Source organism: Cannabis sativa, chromosome 5 (genome assembly GCF_029168945.1).
Source record: "Cannabis sativa cultivar Pink pepper isolate KNU-18-1 chromosome 5, ASM2916894v1, whole genome shotgun sequence".
Classification (NCBI taxonomy): Eukaryota; Viridiplantae; Streptophyta; class Magnoliopsida; order Rosales; family Cannabaceae; genus Cannabis; species Cannabis sativa.
Window position 1 is genome coordinate 76,669,678 of NC_083605.1, and position 18,036 is coordinate 76,687,713.

The 18,036-nt window shown below is 26.9% G+C and overlaps 1 protein-coding gene and 1 long non-coding RNA gene across 3 annotated transcripts; one reads left to right on the forward strand and one right to left on the reverse strand.

The window, feature by feature from the left end:
- Window positions 1-373: 373 nt before the first annotated feature.
- On the reverse strand, window positions 374-4,181 carry LOC133038177 (uncharacterized). 2 transcript variants are annotated; one of them, XR_009688040.1, is made up of 3 exons: window positions 3,822-4,181; window positions 3,583-3,641; window positions 374-1,372 (listed from the first exon to the last, which is right to left on the reverse strand). It is a non-coding gene; the product is annotated as an uncharacterized LOC133038177 (long non-coding RNA). The 2 variants fall into 2 exon arrangements; XR_009688039.1 differs by having other exon boundaries at window positions 3,583-4,181.
- Window positions 4,182-11,544: 7,363 nt separating this feature from the next.
- On the forward strand, window positions 11,545-15,226 carry LOC115717368 (putative glucuronosyltransferase PGSIP7). Its single transcript, XM_030646336.2, has 4 exons — window positions 11,545-12,180; window positions 13,348-13,811; window positions 13,915-14,062; window positions 14,551-15,226. Exons 1-4 carry the CDS (start codon window positions 11,846-11,848, stop codon window positions 15,104-15,106), a joined length of 1,503 nt encoding a protein of 500 aa, XP_030502196.2. The 5' UTR covers window positions 11,545-11,845; the 3' UTR covers window positions 15,107-15,226.
- Window positions 15,227-18,036: the final 2,810 nt, after the last annotated feature.

The window sequence follows — 18,036 nt, forward strand, 5'->3', positions numbered from 1 at the left end:
TAAAAATATATATATAAAAAAATCTTAAAACCTAAAAATGTTAAAAAAAATTTACAAAAAATTATGTTTTATGTAATTATCCCTAGATGAAATCTCAAACAAAAATTTTTGGGGTAAGTTGAAAAATGTCTTTTTTATTAATCAATTAATCAAATTTACTTCTAATTTTTATTTAATTGAAACATATCTCTTTCTATATATAGTTTACCCAAAATACCCTGACATAAGTGAGTCACATGGAGAGTATCTTAAAGTGACAGGAGTAAAATTGGTACAATATTTAAAAAAAAATAAATAATAGAATTTAAAAAATTGGTAAAAATAAAAGAAGACAATATAAAAAAAAAAATATAGAGTCTAATTTCCTCAAATCTTCGTGGGGAGCAGTCCAAGTTTGGGTGGGGAGGGGGAATAGGCCCACGGCCCTTATCTTGGCCCAAATGTGTTTTTAGATTTTTATTGGGCTATTTACAAAAATATGGGAAAAGAAATTAAAGTTTTGATAGATATGGCATGCAAACTTAATTGCATTAAATATGGCATTTTTTAAAAAAAAACTTTAAAATATGGGAAAAATTTTATAAATAAAAAAGAATGCCATAAAAAACTATAAAATTGTGATTCATTTTTTATCATATAAAATAACCAGTTATTTACATAAGTACTGTAACTATATATAAAAAAAAAATTAACAAACAAAAAAAAACTATAAAAGCTAAAACAATAGTAATATAATTTTGTTAAGGCAATAAATTAAGACAACAGTTTATTCTAAGCAATAAAATTTACATATTTTTAATAAGCTCAAAAACTTATCATCAACCCACTATCAAAACTAATACCAACACAATACTAATATTAAAACCAGTTAAAAACTTCTCAAAAACTCCAATACTAGACCATCAACACACTACCAAAACATTCAATATCCACTAAAGAATAATATTAGCCACAAAAGAAGTAGAAAATATATAGAATGAGTGTAAATTGCTAGAGGTGTTATCTTGATAAAAAAAAACCAGTTATGTTATGGATGTCAAAAATTATAAATAAATTTTACATGCTTATATTCTAGATATTGTATGGAATATTGAACAAATCAAATACAATACCAAAATAAAATTAGTTAAAAACTTCTCAAAAGCTCCAAGATTTAATCATCAACTCAGTACACTATCCAAAATAGTCATTATCCACTAGAATAAAATATTAGCCGCAAAAAGAGTAGAAAATAAAATGAGAATATTCGCTGAAGTTGTTATCATTGTCAGATTATTGTTAAAAAATTTGTTGAAGTTGTCTTCATAGCTGGAAAGTCACCATTGTTAGAAATTGGAGTTGTCATCGGTGTTAGACGTTGGAATTTGATACACTGAAACCAGTTACAATAATCAGCTAGTTAAAACTATAATTGAGAAACCACTTATTTAAACCAACCGAATCAAAAACTAAAATATTAGAGGCAGTTATATAAAACAACAAAAGTAATAACTAAATAGGAAAACCAGTTACCAATGCAACCTAAAACAATCAAAAGATAAATTAAATATAAAAACTAGTTTTCTTAAAAAAAAAAAAAAAACCAAAACAAAACAAAACTAACAATTAAATTGCATTGCAGAAACTAGTTATATTAGATAAATTGAAACATAAAAACTAGTTCTTAGAAAAAAAAAAATAACAATTAAATTACAGAAACCAGTTATATTAGATAAACTGAAACATAAAAACTAGTTCTTAGAAAAAAAAAATAACAATCAAACTGCAGAAACCAGTTACATTAGATAGCTAATTAAACAAAACTAACAATTAATATAGAAACAAAAACATAAGAAGCCTAAAACAATAAAATGATATATTGAAACACGAAATAGCTAATCAATTAAAAAAATTAAAACATATCACAAGATAATTCTTAACATATAAATAAATTTAAATTATTGAAACTAGTTATGTTAAACAACCAATTAAAAAGTGACACAGAAAAATTAGTTACATAAAGTAAGTACATTACGTAAATCTGACACAGTAAAACCAGTTTTTTAAAATAACAAAAGAAAAAATGAAACTTAAACCTCAATTATGTAAAATAACATACCAACAATTAAACACAGAAATCAATTATTTAGTACAACCAACTAAAAAATTGAACATTCACGAGAAGATAAATTAAAATAAATTAATATATTTTTTTAAAAAAAAATGCATACCAAAGATGAATCCTTAAAATTTGGATCATATTCATTTTTTTTCTTTTTTCTTGTGAATAACCTTCCTAAGAATTTTAATTTTAATTAGAGGAAGTTTCTTCTCAGAATCAACACTTGAATCTTTAGCAACATCTTTCATTGTATCCTTATTAGAGGAATCATATTCCATTTGAACAAAAGACAAAAAATAAACTAAAACCAGTTTCATCTTACAACAACAATTAATATTATACAAAACCCAACAAAAATGAGTTTTGTCACACAAAACAATGAAGTGTGAGAACCAGCTTCGAGCCTAGAAATAAAATAATAAAATAAAACATAAAATAAAAATATACAATAACATCAAAAAAATGAAACAACCCCATTACATAACCCTTAAAATCTATGAAACCAATGTCAAATTTGTAAAGCATGTGAAACCAGTTCTGCATTTGTGAACCATGTGAAACCAGTTTCGACTATATGAAAAATCATAACAAAAACATAAATGATAAACAATAAAAGTTAACTGAAACTAATTTCATTAGAAACCAAATGAGAAAAAAAAAATTACACACACATATACAAAAAATAAAAAATATTGATCACAAATTAATATAATCAAAGCAACACACAATACACAACAATAATCTAAAAACAAAATATAGGTGTGAAAACAAGTTTTAAGCCTCATTACAGAACCCTCAAAACCCGTGAAACAGGTTTCAAACTTGTGAACCCTGCTAAACCAGTTTTGACCCTATGAAAAATCATAGCAAAATTTGTGAAATCATAACAAAACCAGTTTCTGCAATATCAACATAATAGATTTAAATCACTTAGCATAATGTCAATTATGCCAAGGACCCTTAGAGCAGCAAAACTTAACCAGAGACAAGCAAACCAAACTAATAAATTTCACACAAGCAAACCAGCCCTCTGAAATACACAAACTAATAAATTTCACAACAAAAAACACAAACTCAATATCTTTCTATCTAACAACATGAACAAACTTGTTCTTGTTGTTCTACAACCACAACTAGGCTATATAGTAAATAATAGATTAATTAGTCATTTTATGAATCAGTCTGACATTGTAACATTCTTTCTGTTGCATCATGCATGTATGAAGTGGACTCTAAATATCAAAGGTAATACTATAAAATGATTTATAGACATTTCCATACAAAATAATCTTGAATAAAAGTTATACAAACAAACTCCTAATTGTCATGGTGAGGAAATAATTACGTGCACAATGACATAATTATTCAAAATACATGTTCTAAACAGTAGGCAGATTACATTGAGAAAAAAGCAAAGTCTATAGACAAACATTAAACAACTCAAAATTAGTGAAATCAATCTCAAAACCGAAACTGAATACCTGTTGGAGCTTGGAGGAGTACCCAAATTGCTGAAACGGAAGCAAATACAGAATCCTTGCTAATGATTCGACAAGCAAATTAAAAGTACATAAAATTAACTCAGTCCCAAGTCTTAAAAATTGAGCAGGCAGATCAATACAAATACTTGCTCAAAAAAATTACAGAAATAAACAAAAATCAAACAAAACAATTAGCTCTACTCACTTAAACATTGATTCAAGCTTAAAAACAAAAATACCAGGTGAAGATTCATGAGAGAGAGGCCGAAGCTGTGTGGTGCCGACTGCGGAGAGAAGAGGAGCTGTGTGGTGCGGACTGGAGAGAAGGAAGAGGAGCTGGGTGGTAGAGAAATGGAGAGAGATCGACTGCGGGTGAGAAGCGCAGAGAGAGAGAGAGAGAGAGGTGAACGACGGAGTTTGGGAGAAGCTTGTAGAGAAGGCAAAAGGCAGTAGCGGTTGTCGAGAAGGGATTTGGTCACCGGAGATCGCACTGATCGGTGGTCAGAGAGAGAGAGAGAAGAAAGGAGAGAGGCAGCGATTGAGCGGTGTGGCCTTCAGTTTCAGTCCGATTGAAGAGAGAGAGAGAGAGAGAGAGAGAGAGAGAGAGAGAGAGAGTGAGTTTAGGGTTGAGATTGTAATTCTTTTTACCTATGGGATTTAAAAATTTAATTTATAAAAAAGTGGCAAAAAGAAATACCATAAAAAACTTTAAATTGGACAAATACCATATAAGGGTGGTAAAGTTAAAAAAGCCATATTTATCAAAGTTTTGTATAGAATCCCATATTTGGTGTAATTTTCACATTTTTATTTTATTCTATGAGGTGTATTACTTAAAACATCTATAATTGCCAAATCTTATAGAGTTGTCAAATAAGTGATGTAATCCTATATATTTTGATATTTTCGCAAAATATTATTCTTCATGTATTAAAAGTTGTACTAAATTTAATTTTACTTTTAATTAGAATTGATCTTGAAATTTAGTGGGTCATAAAAAAAAAAAAAATTCGTGCCCTTATTTAAAATAAAATATGGTATTTTTTAAAATTAATAAAAAAATATGTAACTTTAAAGAGGAAATTACACTCTATACCCTTTTTATATTGTCCTCTTTTATTTTTACCCTCTTTTTTAAAGTCTATCACTTTTACCTCTTTTTTTTAAACATTGTACCAATTTTGCCCCTGTCACTTCAAGATACTTTCTATGTGACTCTCTTATATCAGGGTATTTTGGGTACAATACATATAAAAAGAGGTATGTTTCAATTAAATATAAAATTAGAGACAAATTTGATCAATTGATTAATAAAAGTGTTATTTTTCAGCTTACCCCAACTTTAAAATTAGATAAAAAATTTAAGCCCCTGAGTTAGGTGGGCCCTAGGTATAAGCCTAACTCACTTATGCCTAGGGCTGGGCCTACTTTCAACATACGTCAAATTGCTTAATGTTAAATTTAACACAATTAATACATATTTTTATCTAAATTTGCATCTAAATTTTCTATTATTAGAGCAGAATTACAAAAAAGTGTACTAAATATAGCATTCACTAACTTTTTATGTTAAATTTAGCACTTTTTTTTACCTCACGCATTAGAGATGGGTTTAGAGCATCCAATGGAGAGATACAAATTAGTGATTTATTACTCATTTTGAGAAATATTTGCTTCAAAAGTTGATTCAATTTTAGATCACAATATGATGATACAAAATTTACAACACAACAATTACACTATTTTTATGTTTACTTTTAAGTCATTTCTAGTATTTTATTATTAAATAAAGTTGATGCATTAAATTATAAACTTTTTGTATTTATTTTTTGTTGTTTTACATGATAGAATATAGAGCATCGCCATTAGGCATCAGTGGTGCCTAGCACTTTCTCGGCATGTCGCGTTGCGATTGGCTAGCGATACTTTCTAAAAGCTATTATATTAAATTATGTGAGACCCGATACTTAGTTGAACCAATAGCGATATTAACACATAGGAGAGTGCTAGGCACCAGTGGTGCCCTTTAGCATTTCTTTTATATATAATGATAAAGGTATTATTTTTTATACTTTTGATGAAAATATTTTTATTTTTTTGAGGCTATTAATTAAATATTAAATTTTGCATTAACTTTTCCAATTATGTATTAGACACAATACTTGATTTCAATATATCACAAAAATATTTTTTGTGTTAAATATAATTTTACATCTTTTATTGAAAAAATTTTATTAGTGTAATTTAATATTAAATCTCACATAATTTGATTTGAAAAGTGCTTTACTAATTTTTAGCTACGATGATATAGTAAGTGACTTGGCAAAATATAGTAAACAAATGATGGCAATCTAAGCAAATTGTATGAACTAGAGGATAGCATAACGAATTAACGATCAAACTATTTTCAATTTTATGAATTCTAAATTTAAATATAATAATTTAATTATATATAATTAAAAATTATTTAGTTAAGTTAATAAAATTGTATTAATTAAATTTATTTTTAAAATATCTAATATATACTTTTTAAAAGTATAAAATATTACAAAAGTATTATTAAAAACATAAAGTGCCAAGCTAATATAAAAAATAACCATCACTTAAATAATATTATTAGTGGTGTATCAAATAAATTAGAATGATGTAATAAGAGCTTTCTATTTGAATATAAACATAACAGAATAATTAAATTAATAAATTGCCGAATTTGCCGGCAAGTGATTTATATTATAATAACATTAATTAATTATAGATATATGCATAATTAAAAAATATTTATTCAAAGATTAGTTTGTAATTAAAAAGATTTAAAGATAAGTTTTGTAATTTGGTTCAAATTATATGTGTTTATTGGATTACATCTAATGTTTTTAGGCCTATTCAGATCCGATCCAATCATATATTAAATGTTAGATTTTACTATCTAATACGATCCAATCAATTTCAGTCATCCAATCTATCCAACATCTGTTGGATGTTGGATTGGATCGGTTCTATCATTGAATGTATTTCATATATATATATATATATTGGTTTAATTTGGGTTTATTCAATATTTTAAACCTAGTATTTTTTAGATCGAATTAGATCCATCCAATATTTTAGGTCAAGTATGTATTGGATTTGACTCGATCCATCCATAAAAAAAAAGAGTAAAATGTTAATGTTAATTTTCATATATACATATAGATTTGACATATAACAATATAAAATCTAATTAATAATCCAAACTAAATGAAAATACAAATTAGTTCGATTGAATGTTGGATGTATTGGATTTTTAGACACCCCATCCACCATCCGATCCAATTAGATATTTAAAAATAACATCTAATCCAATCCGATCACAATTGGATATCCAATGTTTGGCGGTCGGTTATAATTGGATCGGTCGGTTTCTATTGGATTTGATCGATTTATGCACACCCAGTTCAAATTATAATAATAGTATTTTTCTTTAAAAAAAAAAAAGGATAAATATTTTTTTATCAATAGAATGAAATGCCAATTATTAAGAAAATATTGATGCACTTTTTATTGGAAAATTGAAGTGAAATTAATTTTAATTATATTTTTTTTAGTATTATTATTTTTCAAATAATGGAAGACTTTAATTAATTAAATCATCTAGACATCTACCACCCTTCCTAATTTTCCAAATTGACAGACTGGTTGGCTTTGAATTCTAATTATGACTCAGATGGTCAAAATATATATACTCAATTAACTCACTCATCACACATAGACATAGATTTATATATTGCTACCTAGTTTTGACTGCAATTTTTCATTTCCTTTCTAAAAACAAAAACAATTTATATATTTTCATTTTATTATAATTTATATCAACTAATTAATATATATATATATATGAGTAGTATATATATGGCAACATATGCAAGGAAATCATGTTATATATATCTTTCGATTGATTCCATTAATTCTGCTTGTTCAATTAATAAATTTGTTATATTTAATGTGTATGTATTTTAATTGTTTCTTTGTTTGTGATCAAGTCATATCAAATCAATGAATCATGAAATAATATTGTTTGATATACATATATATTTATAGCTTGTAATCAAATCAATATCAAATAATAATTGAATAGCCAAACAATCCATTAATGCTGAAGTTAATTATATTATATAGGAAAATGTAAAAGGTTATTAATAAATAAATAATATACGAATACGCGTACTATATACAAGTACATAAATTTCATCACCTTTATTTAATTAAGTTGCTTAGATTATATCAGAATCAGATGATGACTTTTATTATAAATAAATAAATAAAAGAAGCTTAATAATGTCAAAAGAAATGAATTCATTAAAATAAAGAATGGGTATTTAGCAGTACTTAAAGTTTAATTTTAACGGTATAAATATTAAATATTTATAAAATTATAATCTTTCTAATTATTATATGGTATCAATTATTACTAAATATTTTTTTAATAAATTAAAAATAGAATCTGTACTAATAAAATTAAAAAAAAATTACAATTTAAAAATAAGTATTAAATTTATGCTTCTTACCAATTTAAAATTTTACTATTTAACCTTAAAAAATATTAATAATAAAAAATAAAAAAATAAAAGATTTTTAAAATGGGAAGATGAGATAAAATTATTGAAATTCCACGTGGGTTTATAGGTAGTTATCTGTAAAAGGCAGCAAGTGGCAAAGTGAGGCAGTAGAGTAGAGAGTATTGGTGGTCAAATCCCATCCCACTCACAAATTATAATCTCAAATAGTCAAAATATTCTGACGTGTTGCACTATCTTTCTTCTTAATTTACACTTTCTTAATATCATTTTAGGGAGAGTGTTATGGGGCACCTAATCACTTTTTATACAATAAAAATTTTATAATTAGTTAGTAATATTTTTTAAAAATTATTTTTTATATTATATAAAATTTGATAATTAATTGTAGAGTTATTAGATACCAATAATATCTATCATTTTTTATACGTGTTGTTTTATAATTAATTAGTAATATTCTTTTTTAAAGACTATTTTCATAAAGTTATGTAAGACTCAGGCCTCGTCTTGGGCATAGGCGGCCTAGGTCTGTGCCTAGGGCCCACCCAGCTTAGGGCCCAATTTTTTTTTTCTCTTTTAAAATTATATATTTTTTTACCGATTTTAAAAATACTACATTTTTTCTAACATAAGGGCCCAAAATTTTTTTTTTCCCTATGGTCCACTTCGTTTCAGGACCGGTCCTGGTAAGACTCAATATTTAATTATAGTAATAGTAGGAGAATATTAGATACTAGGGTGCTTTTTAGCAATTCTCTTAATTACACTAATAAAGATATAACGAAAGTACTAAGCATCAAATATTTTTTAACAATTCTTTTATAAATTGATTAATCACTTCATCATGAAAATAAATATCATTAAAATAATATTAAAAGTTATGTTTATATATATGTGCATATGCAATGCAAGCGCATATACTCTCCAAAGATAAGTTAACATATAAATTTTTTTTTGAGAAGAAAATTAAAATATAATTAAAGGCTTCTATTATGTATATTAATAATATTATAAAGCTTACAATAATAAAGAAAGGGGGAAAATAAACAAAGATATAATAATATAGTTAAAGTGAAGTTTGATTACCATACAAAAACGATGTCATCTCTTAAAAGATGCTATAGATAACAAATTGTATATATATAATTAAGGAGATTGAGCTTTGAAATTGCAGTTAAATTTTAAAATATAATTGTATATTGTGATTAACTACAAGGTCACTCTATTATCAAAATAAAATAAAATAATAATTTGGAATTAATTAAGGACCGGTTCCTTGTAAATATAAATTATTATTATAATAATATAATAAATAAAGAAAATATAATACAAAATATCGTTTTAATTTTATTTCAAAAAGTTGCATATAGTTGAATTGGGTTATATAGAATTGGTCAACGAAATACCTGTAGTTGAAGTTGAAGTAGACCGAACCCAAAAAATGATCAATTGTATCTATAGACTATATCTATATATCTATTATACACACGTTGTTTGGGTCAAAATAAAGTTCCAATCTAATCTTGTTCAAAACCCTAGCCTCTTTAATTTACCAAAATAATTACCAATATTATCTAACATCCCCATCGATCCGCAGGTGATATTTTATAGTTATTTAATAGTATCTTATAAAAATTAAAATATTTAATTATATAAGAACTCGATAGTACTGTATCAATAATAGTATAATATGTTAATTAAACACAGACCGATCCTGAGCATAAACAAACTAGACATGTGTCTATGCTCTTTTTTTTTCCTTCCTAAAAATGCACATTTTTTTTTACTAATGTTAAAAATAATACATTATTCTTATGACCCACTTAGCATATAATTCATTGGCAATTTAGTTGTCCAGAGAAGCCACGTGCATGTGTAATTAGTTCTCTATTTCTATTTATGAAATTATCAAATATATTTCATTAACATTATTATAAGTTCTCGCTGTGGTCGTTAGAAACCAATCTAGTGAGGTGGTTTGGGTTATAATGGCTATTCGATCGTTAGGTTGGATTTCTCGGGTGGTAGCAAGGAGGCAGCGTGCTCTTAGTACTTAACCAGTTTTTTTTCTAATTGAGAGATTGAAAAACTACTTCTCTTTTTGCCTGAGACTAGGGGTGTTCATCAAACCGTTCAAACCGTCCGCACCACACCGCAACGCAAAAAAAAATGCAGTTTGAAATTCTTTGCAGTGCGGCCGCGGTTTGAATTTTTCTTAAACCGCGCAGTGTGGTGCGGTTTGCAGTTTTGAATTGTTAATATGTGGTTCAAACCGCACTGCACCGCACATTACAAAAATAGTCAAAAACTGCACCACCCGCACTGCGAACACGCTTACCTGAAGACTCTTTAAATATTTTGATAGTTGTATTTTTACTTATATTTCTAAATTCTGTAATTTTATTGCTCTGGTTAAGTGAGCTTTAACTCATAAACGGTATGGTAGCTTATATATTTATTCTATTTTGACAGACTTAAATTTCAGTATCAATGAACGCTTATTTAAAAAAAATGTATATTTTTACTGATTGTGATATAGGATACTTAAGATTCTTCCCTATAATTTTTTTTTTTTTCATATGTTTGATTATTTAATCAATGAAATTAAGACAAGTGTTATTGAGTAAAAAATAAAATAAAATAATAAGCTATGTGTTGGAGTGTGGTAGTGATAATAAGAAAAGTCTCGTGGAGCTAGCTAGAGACTTGAAACGTACGAGTAAGAAATGCAAACCAAAAGTAACGACTAATAATAACAAGTCTTTTTAACTGTTGAAATTGTTAGACTATATTTATATTTGGTAAGTTATTTTGAATCTCCCATCATTTATTTTATACAATCTAAAAAAAAAAAAATTATCTTGGAGATTCTCTATCCAAGTTCCAAACATAAATTCTCTTTGTTCTAAGTGAAATATATTATTATGAATCTGAGATGATTCAACTCAATTTTAACATGTATTAAATTAATCTTATTAACTTTTAAGATTTTTTTTTTTAAAATTTATTTGATTTTACTAATACAATAATTATTCATGTATAGAATTTTACTCTTCGAACTTTAATTCTTGCCTCATTATCTTTTATCTATAATAGACTTTCGTTAGTAAAATTATATAAATGTTCTCAATTAATTAACTTAATAATCTCAATAATTTTTTAAAAAAATAAACAATTTAAAAAATTTATAGACTATAATTTAATACATGTTAAAAGTTTAAAGTGAAAATTATAATTTGCTTACTATACATAGAAAACAAGGAGAAGGGCACTTCTGTAAATTCCTTATTTTGTTAATAAAAATATCCATGAGAGATTGTATACCAACAAAGACTGAAAAAAAATTAAATACCAAATATAATTAAATGATGATATATAAAGAGAAAAGGTCAAATTATAAAGAAGAAGAATAAATTGCCTTATTCTAAAGGTGTATAGAGATACTAAAAGTCCAAAATTTCCTTTCTAAAAATTTGGCATTGGCATATATAGGGACCTTCCCTCGTTACATCCTCCTTTCTTTCAAATAAATAAATAAATAAATAAAAAGTTTCTTAATTTCTGAGGATGACTTTGTCTGTTTCACTACTTTCCCCTCATTATTATTTTATATAAATTAATAATACCACCAACGAGTCTTTCCACTTATAAAACTTGGAAAACACTAAGACTAAGAGAGAGAAAGAGAAGAAGAAGAGAGAGATAGAGAAATGGCCGCCTCTAAAGAAAGTACTGTTACTGTTATGGTCTTGTTGTTTTTGTTTTTGTTGGGCGTTATTAATGTTACAGCGGCAGAGCATGATGATCAAACGACGTCGTCTCATAATCAGGTTGTTGATCATAATAAGTTGTCTAATAAATCGACGGTGGTGATGAATCGGAATAAGTATGCTTATGCAACGATGATGTATATGGGGACTCCAAGAGACTACGAGTTCTACGTGGCGACACGTGTCATGCTCAGATCACTTGCTAAACTCCACGTGGATGCAGATCTCATTGTTATTGCCTCTCTCGATGTTCCTCTTCGATGGGTTCGAGCCATGTAAGTATATATATATATATGTATATCTCCTCCGTATACGGCTCTCCGGCCTCGGAGTATTTTAATTTTTATTTAGGCGATAATTAATATTGGATTATTAAACCTAATTAAGATTAATAAGATATTATAAATAAATAGAAACTGAAAAGGTAAGGAAGGGTAAAGTAAAGGCGTTGATATATAGAAAACTAATAAAGTCTAACTTATGATCAGCTAAGGGCAGGAGTACGTTATTACGGTACGTGTGTATAATCTGTAGAGGAAATGATTTATCTGTTTGGAAGAGAATATCTGTGTGTCTGTGCTGTAAAGTCTTAGATTAGATGGTCCCGCTTGTACCCAATAAAACCTCCACTTTCTTCATCAACACTCTGATATATGATATGAATGGATAAGTAGTGTTTTTTTTTATCTGAAAATATGGAATGGAATGGGGCCAATATAAGTATTATTATAAATAAATATTATAATATATATATGGATGCCAAATGGAATGGAATGACATACTCCACGTGGTATCTGCCAACGTGTTCTCTGCCAACGTGTCTCCTTATTTCAATTTCATATTATAACAATGGAATGGACAAAGTAACACCCACTTTGCCACTTGTCTTAACGAACATAAAATAAGAATATACCGTCCATATATTCTATTTATTTTTTGTATTGAATAATTTTTTGAAGTGTAGACCAAAAAATTTGTAAAATATTATAAAAATAACTCAACATGAATATAATTTTATATTTATATTTTTAAATTTTTTATTTATAATTATATAATATTATTTTCTCCTTATTTTTTTTTTATATTTTACTGACCATGTATATAATTTTAAAATTTTACAAACAATCTTAATAAATAAAAATTTTAGGCCATAAATTATAAATAATACATAAATAAAGTATATTTTCAAAAATTTCTTTTTTTTTTTAAATGTATTTACAGAAAAGTAATGATAATAATTATGTAAATTACGTACGGTTAATAATATTAATTTGTTGGCCTTGAAATACTCGTATGAATATAACTTGTTGTAAGTAACGGTAATATTAATAAGTAGTATTGAGAGTGTGACAGATGATAAAGATGACAATTTCATCATTTTCCTTTGTTACATCAAAAAAGATTTTTATATTAATATATATTTTTTTATATATATATAACAGGGAAGAAGAAGATGGGGCGAAAGTGATGAGAGTGGAAAATCTAAACAACCCGTACAAGAAACAGTCGAATTTCGATTGGAGATTTATGTTAACAATGAACAAGATTTACGTTTGGAGTTTAGTGGAGTACGAAAGAGTTGTTATGCTCGATTCTGACAACATTTTCCTTCAAAACACAGATGAGTTATTCCAGTGTGGTCAATTCTGTGCTGTGTTCATTAACCCATGTATTTTCCACACTGGACTTTTTGTGCTACAGCCTTCGATGCAAGTGTTTAAGGACATGGTTCGTGGGTTGGAAAATGAGAGAGAGAATCCAGATGGTGCGGACCAAGGCTTCATTGGTAGTTACTTTCCTGATTTGCTTGATAGGCCCATGTTTCATCCACCTTCTAATCCCACCACTTTGCTTAATGGCACATTTAGACTGCCTTTGGGTTATCAAATGGATGCTTCTTACTATTGTAAGTACTGTATATTTTATCAATTAATTAATTAATTAATAATAATAATTATATTATAGATGTTAATTTTGGTGTTTATAATTATAATTAATTAATTAATCAGATCTTAAACTTCGGTGGAGTGTACCGTGTGGACCAAACAGTGTGATTACATTTCCAAGTGCACCTTGGTTGAAGCCTTGGTATTGGTGGTCTTGGCCTGTTTTGCCACTTGGTATTTCTTGGCACGAACGACGTCGTCAAACTCTCGGGTACCTACTTTATATATTTATAACAACTTCTATTTATTTATTAAGTATTTTCAAATATACAACTACTACTAGTATTACTATTTACTACTCAAAATTTGAAAATTAAGGTATTTATCATCCACAATTCTACATATTCAAATTTTAAGTAACCTAAGAAATGTAGGGAATCTGGGATATAGTCAATTCCAAAAGTTTACGAGGGTCAATACATATTTAAAAAATATATATAAATAAAAATTATTTATTTATTTTTAAAGTAATTTTTTTTTTATATTTTTATGAAAATGCAGGTAGCAACTTATTTAATACCTAAATATATATATTTTTTTAATATTTTTTAAAAATACCATTTATCTTTGGGCTCAAAAAAATTTGTTTGTCTATGACCCATTTTAAATCAAAACCGGCCCCCCAACCCATCTAAAAACTACTAGAGCAATAGTAATAATGTTGTGATGATTATTGACTAAATTATGTATTATTTTTAGGTACGGAGAAGAGATGGGAGCTGTGTTGTTGCAGGCAGGTATGTACGTGGGGCTAATAGCAGTGACAAGGGTGTCACGGGGCAACATGTCGAAGCTATGGTACCGTGGGGTGCGTGTGGACAAGACCAACCCCTTCATTCAAATGGGCCTCAAATTATTAGCTGTTTGGTCCATTATTGCAGCCTACGCTGTCCCTTTCTTCCTCATTCCATGTACCATTCACCCCTTGATTGGCTGGACACTCTATTTGCTTGCTTCATTTGCTCTTTCCTCTGTTTCCATCAATGCATTCTTGCTCCCAACTCTTCCCATTTTGACTCCTTGGCTTGCCATTTTTGGGGCTCTTTTTGTTATGGCTTTTCCTTGGTACCCAGATGGGATTGTTAGAGCTATTTCTGTGTTTGGTTATGCATTTTTGTGTGCCCCCTTTTTATGGGCATCTGTAGTTAGAGTTAGGATTTGTCTTACGAACTCGTTTGAAAAAGATTTGTTTTTTACTAGATTGGGTGAGTCCACCACCACCACGTCCCCTTCTGGGATTAACAAGCTTTGTTAATTTAATCAAACTAATTAAAACAAAAACCCAACCATTTACTTAATTTATTTGTAATATATATTGATCAAGCATTGTAAAAGAAGAAAAATATATCTCATTGAATAGAATCATTTTTAATCATTTATTTATTCTCTCATTAGTTTTTTCTATTTCCTAAATATCTTGAATATCAGTCATACTTGGATATATTATATAGTCAAAGGTGGAGTCAGAAAGGTATGATTTTTTTTTTTTTTTGTTGTTGTTGTTAGGCAGAATTATTCAACGTAAATGTAATGTTTGTGGAGAAACTTATATGTCAGTCAATAATCTTTTTAGACTTTGATTTTGTTACCAATTTGATTTATAGAAAAATACACCATTTTATTTGAGTTTGTAATTAATTTCTTTTAATGGATATTTCATGATGAAATGAAATGTAGTATAGGGATATGCCCTTCTTGGAAATGTCCTCCTAAATTACTGTCTTGGAATCTTTCTTGGCTCTTTTCTTTCATTAATCATTCTTTTCAAACTCTTATTTGATGTGATAAAGTATTTGAGAAGTGTTGGTAAACCAAATATTATAACTTTTTACTTAATTTTTGTTATCGAAAATACATGTGTTCAATAATTTTTTAAAATTTTTTTTAGGCTAATTAAGATTTTTTTTCTAGAATTTTGACATGTACCAAATTATGCCTATGAACTTTTAAGGTCGTTAAAAATGTTCCATGAACTATTGAGATTGTTGAATTTTAGGACTTTTGTCTAATTTTAGTAAAAAAAATTCTAACATGGATGAAAGTTCAAGAGGCATGATTTACTACATGTTAAAGTTCGATAGGCATGATTTTGTAGATATCAAAGTCTGGGGAGCATTGTTTAACACATAAACAATCACTGAAATAGTAAAATTGAATGAAATTAGACAAAAGTTCTTAAATCTAACAATTTTGGGAAATTTTTAACGGCTAAAAAAGTTCAAGAAACATAATTTGATATATGTTAAAGTTTAGCGAGAAAAAATCTTAATTAATTTTTTTTATAATAATATTTATTATAATTACAACATTATCTTTATAAAAAAAATTAAAAAAAAATTGTAATAAAAAGTTGTAATCAAATTAACCGTTGATCGTAGATTAATAAACTATGCTTTTATTTAAGAATCTATATTTGATGTTATATGAAATTGCTAGTAATTTTTTTTGTGAAGAAACAGTAATTATTATTTTCTTTATTGTACAGTGAGAAATAGTAATTATAATTTTTTTCATGAACCATTTTTTCCTTGCTCGTATAGTTTTGGCAACAAGACAATCTTGTAATTAACAATGATTAGTCTTTACTTAATAAACAAATAAAGAATATATATAAACAGACAGAAGATTAGCAATTGACGATAGATGATATTGCAAGAGTAGTATAAATATATATAATAATGATGGTGTGTGAAGAAAATCAAATTAATGTATTATTATATATCTAATCCCACTGGAAACAAAATAGAAGAAGCTGCTGATTGGGTTATAATTATTTGCATTGCACACTTGTCAAAAAACACAATAAACGACAACACCAAGACGTAAAACGACACAATATGGAATGGAAAAGAAGCAAGCAGCGTCACCTTCTTTAATTATATATCAGGTTGAATAAAATATGTACTAATTAGAACTTTATTAAAGTATGTTTTAAGATTATTGGGTTAGATTTAAGAATTTTTATTTAATATTAGTACAGAAAATGTAACATGAATCAAAGTTTTAATGGATATGATTTGGTACATGTTAAAGTTTAAAAAACATGATTTACTAGATATTAAAGTTTAAGAAGCATTATTTAATGTATAGACAATCATTAAATTAAAAGAAATTAAATAAAAATTCTTAAATCTAACTATCTCAATAGTTAAAAAAAATTGTAATAGTTAAAACAATAAAAGTACAATTATTAAGTTAAAAATACTAATTTACCTATATATTATTACTATTTAAAATTAAAGTTAATTAGGATTTTTGCTCCCTGAACTTTGACATGTACCAAATCATACCCTTGAACTTTTAAGGTCGTTATAAATACTCTCTGAACTATTGTGATTATTCGATTTAAGGATTTTTTTTTTTATTTTATTAAAAAAGTCTAACATATATAAAAATTCAAGGGGCATAATTTAGTATATGTCAAAGTGTAAAGGGTAAGATTTGATAGATATCAAAGTCTAGGGAGCATGTTATAGTACATAAACAATCATTGAAATAGTAAAATTAAATGAAATTAGATAAAAATCCTTAAATCTAACAATTTCAATAGTATGTCAAAGTTCAGGGGACAAAAATACTAATTACTCTAAAATTAAAAGGGGAGTTTTATTTGCACCCCTTAAACTTATAAATACATCCCATTATTTAAAAAAAATATAAACTTAAATAATTTTTAAAAATTACTCTTAATATTTTTTTAAATTTTTTTCTTTACATTATTTTATGTTAATTTTAATACTTATTTTGATTTCATTTTCATAATTTTTTTTTTAATTCATGTGTATTTTTTTTTTTCTAAAAAAAATTCACATAATTTTTTATTTTAATTTTTTTGTCATAATATTTAAAATACACTTTATTTTTGTTTGATAGGTATATTTTTTAAGAATATGAATTGAAAGGAAAAAGTTAAAAAAATTAGTATAATTAAAAATATAAATTTTATATAAAAAAAAATTATGAGTTCCTTTAAAACTTTTTGGGTGTAAATAAAATTTCCCAATTAAAAAGATAAAAAGACATGAGGGCCCTCCTCGGTTTACGACAACATAACGGACCCTAGTTTTTTTCTGCTGTAATGATATGCACAGTGACACTGGCTTACTGACAAAGCCAAAAAAGAAGGGTATCTTTTTGTTCACCTTGTGATTCGAGCCCCCAATTCTCTATGAAAAAATAATAACA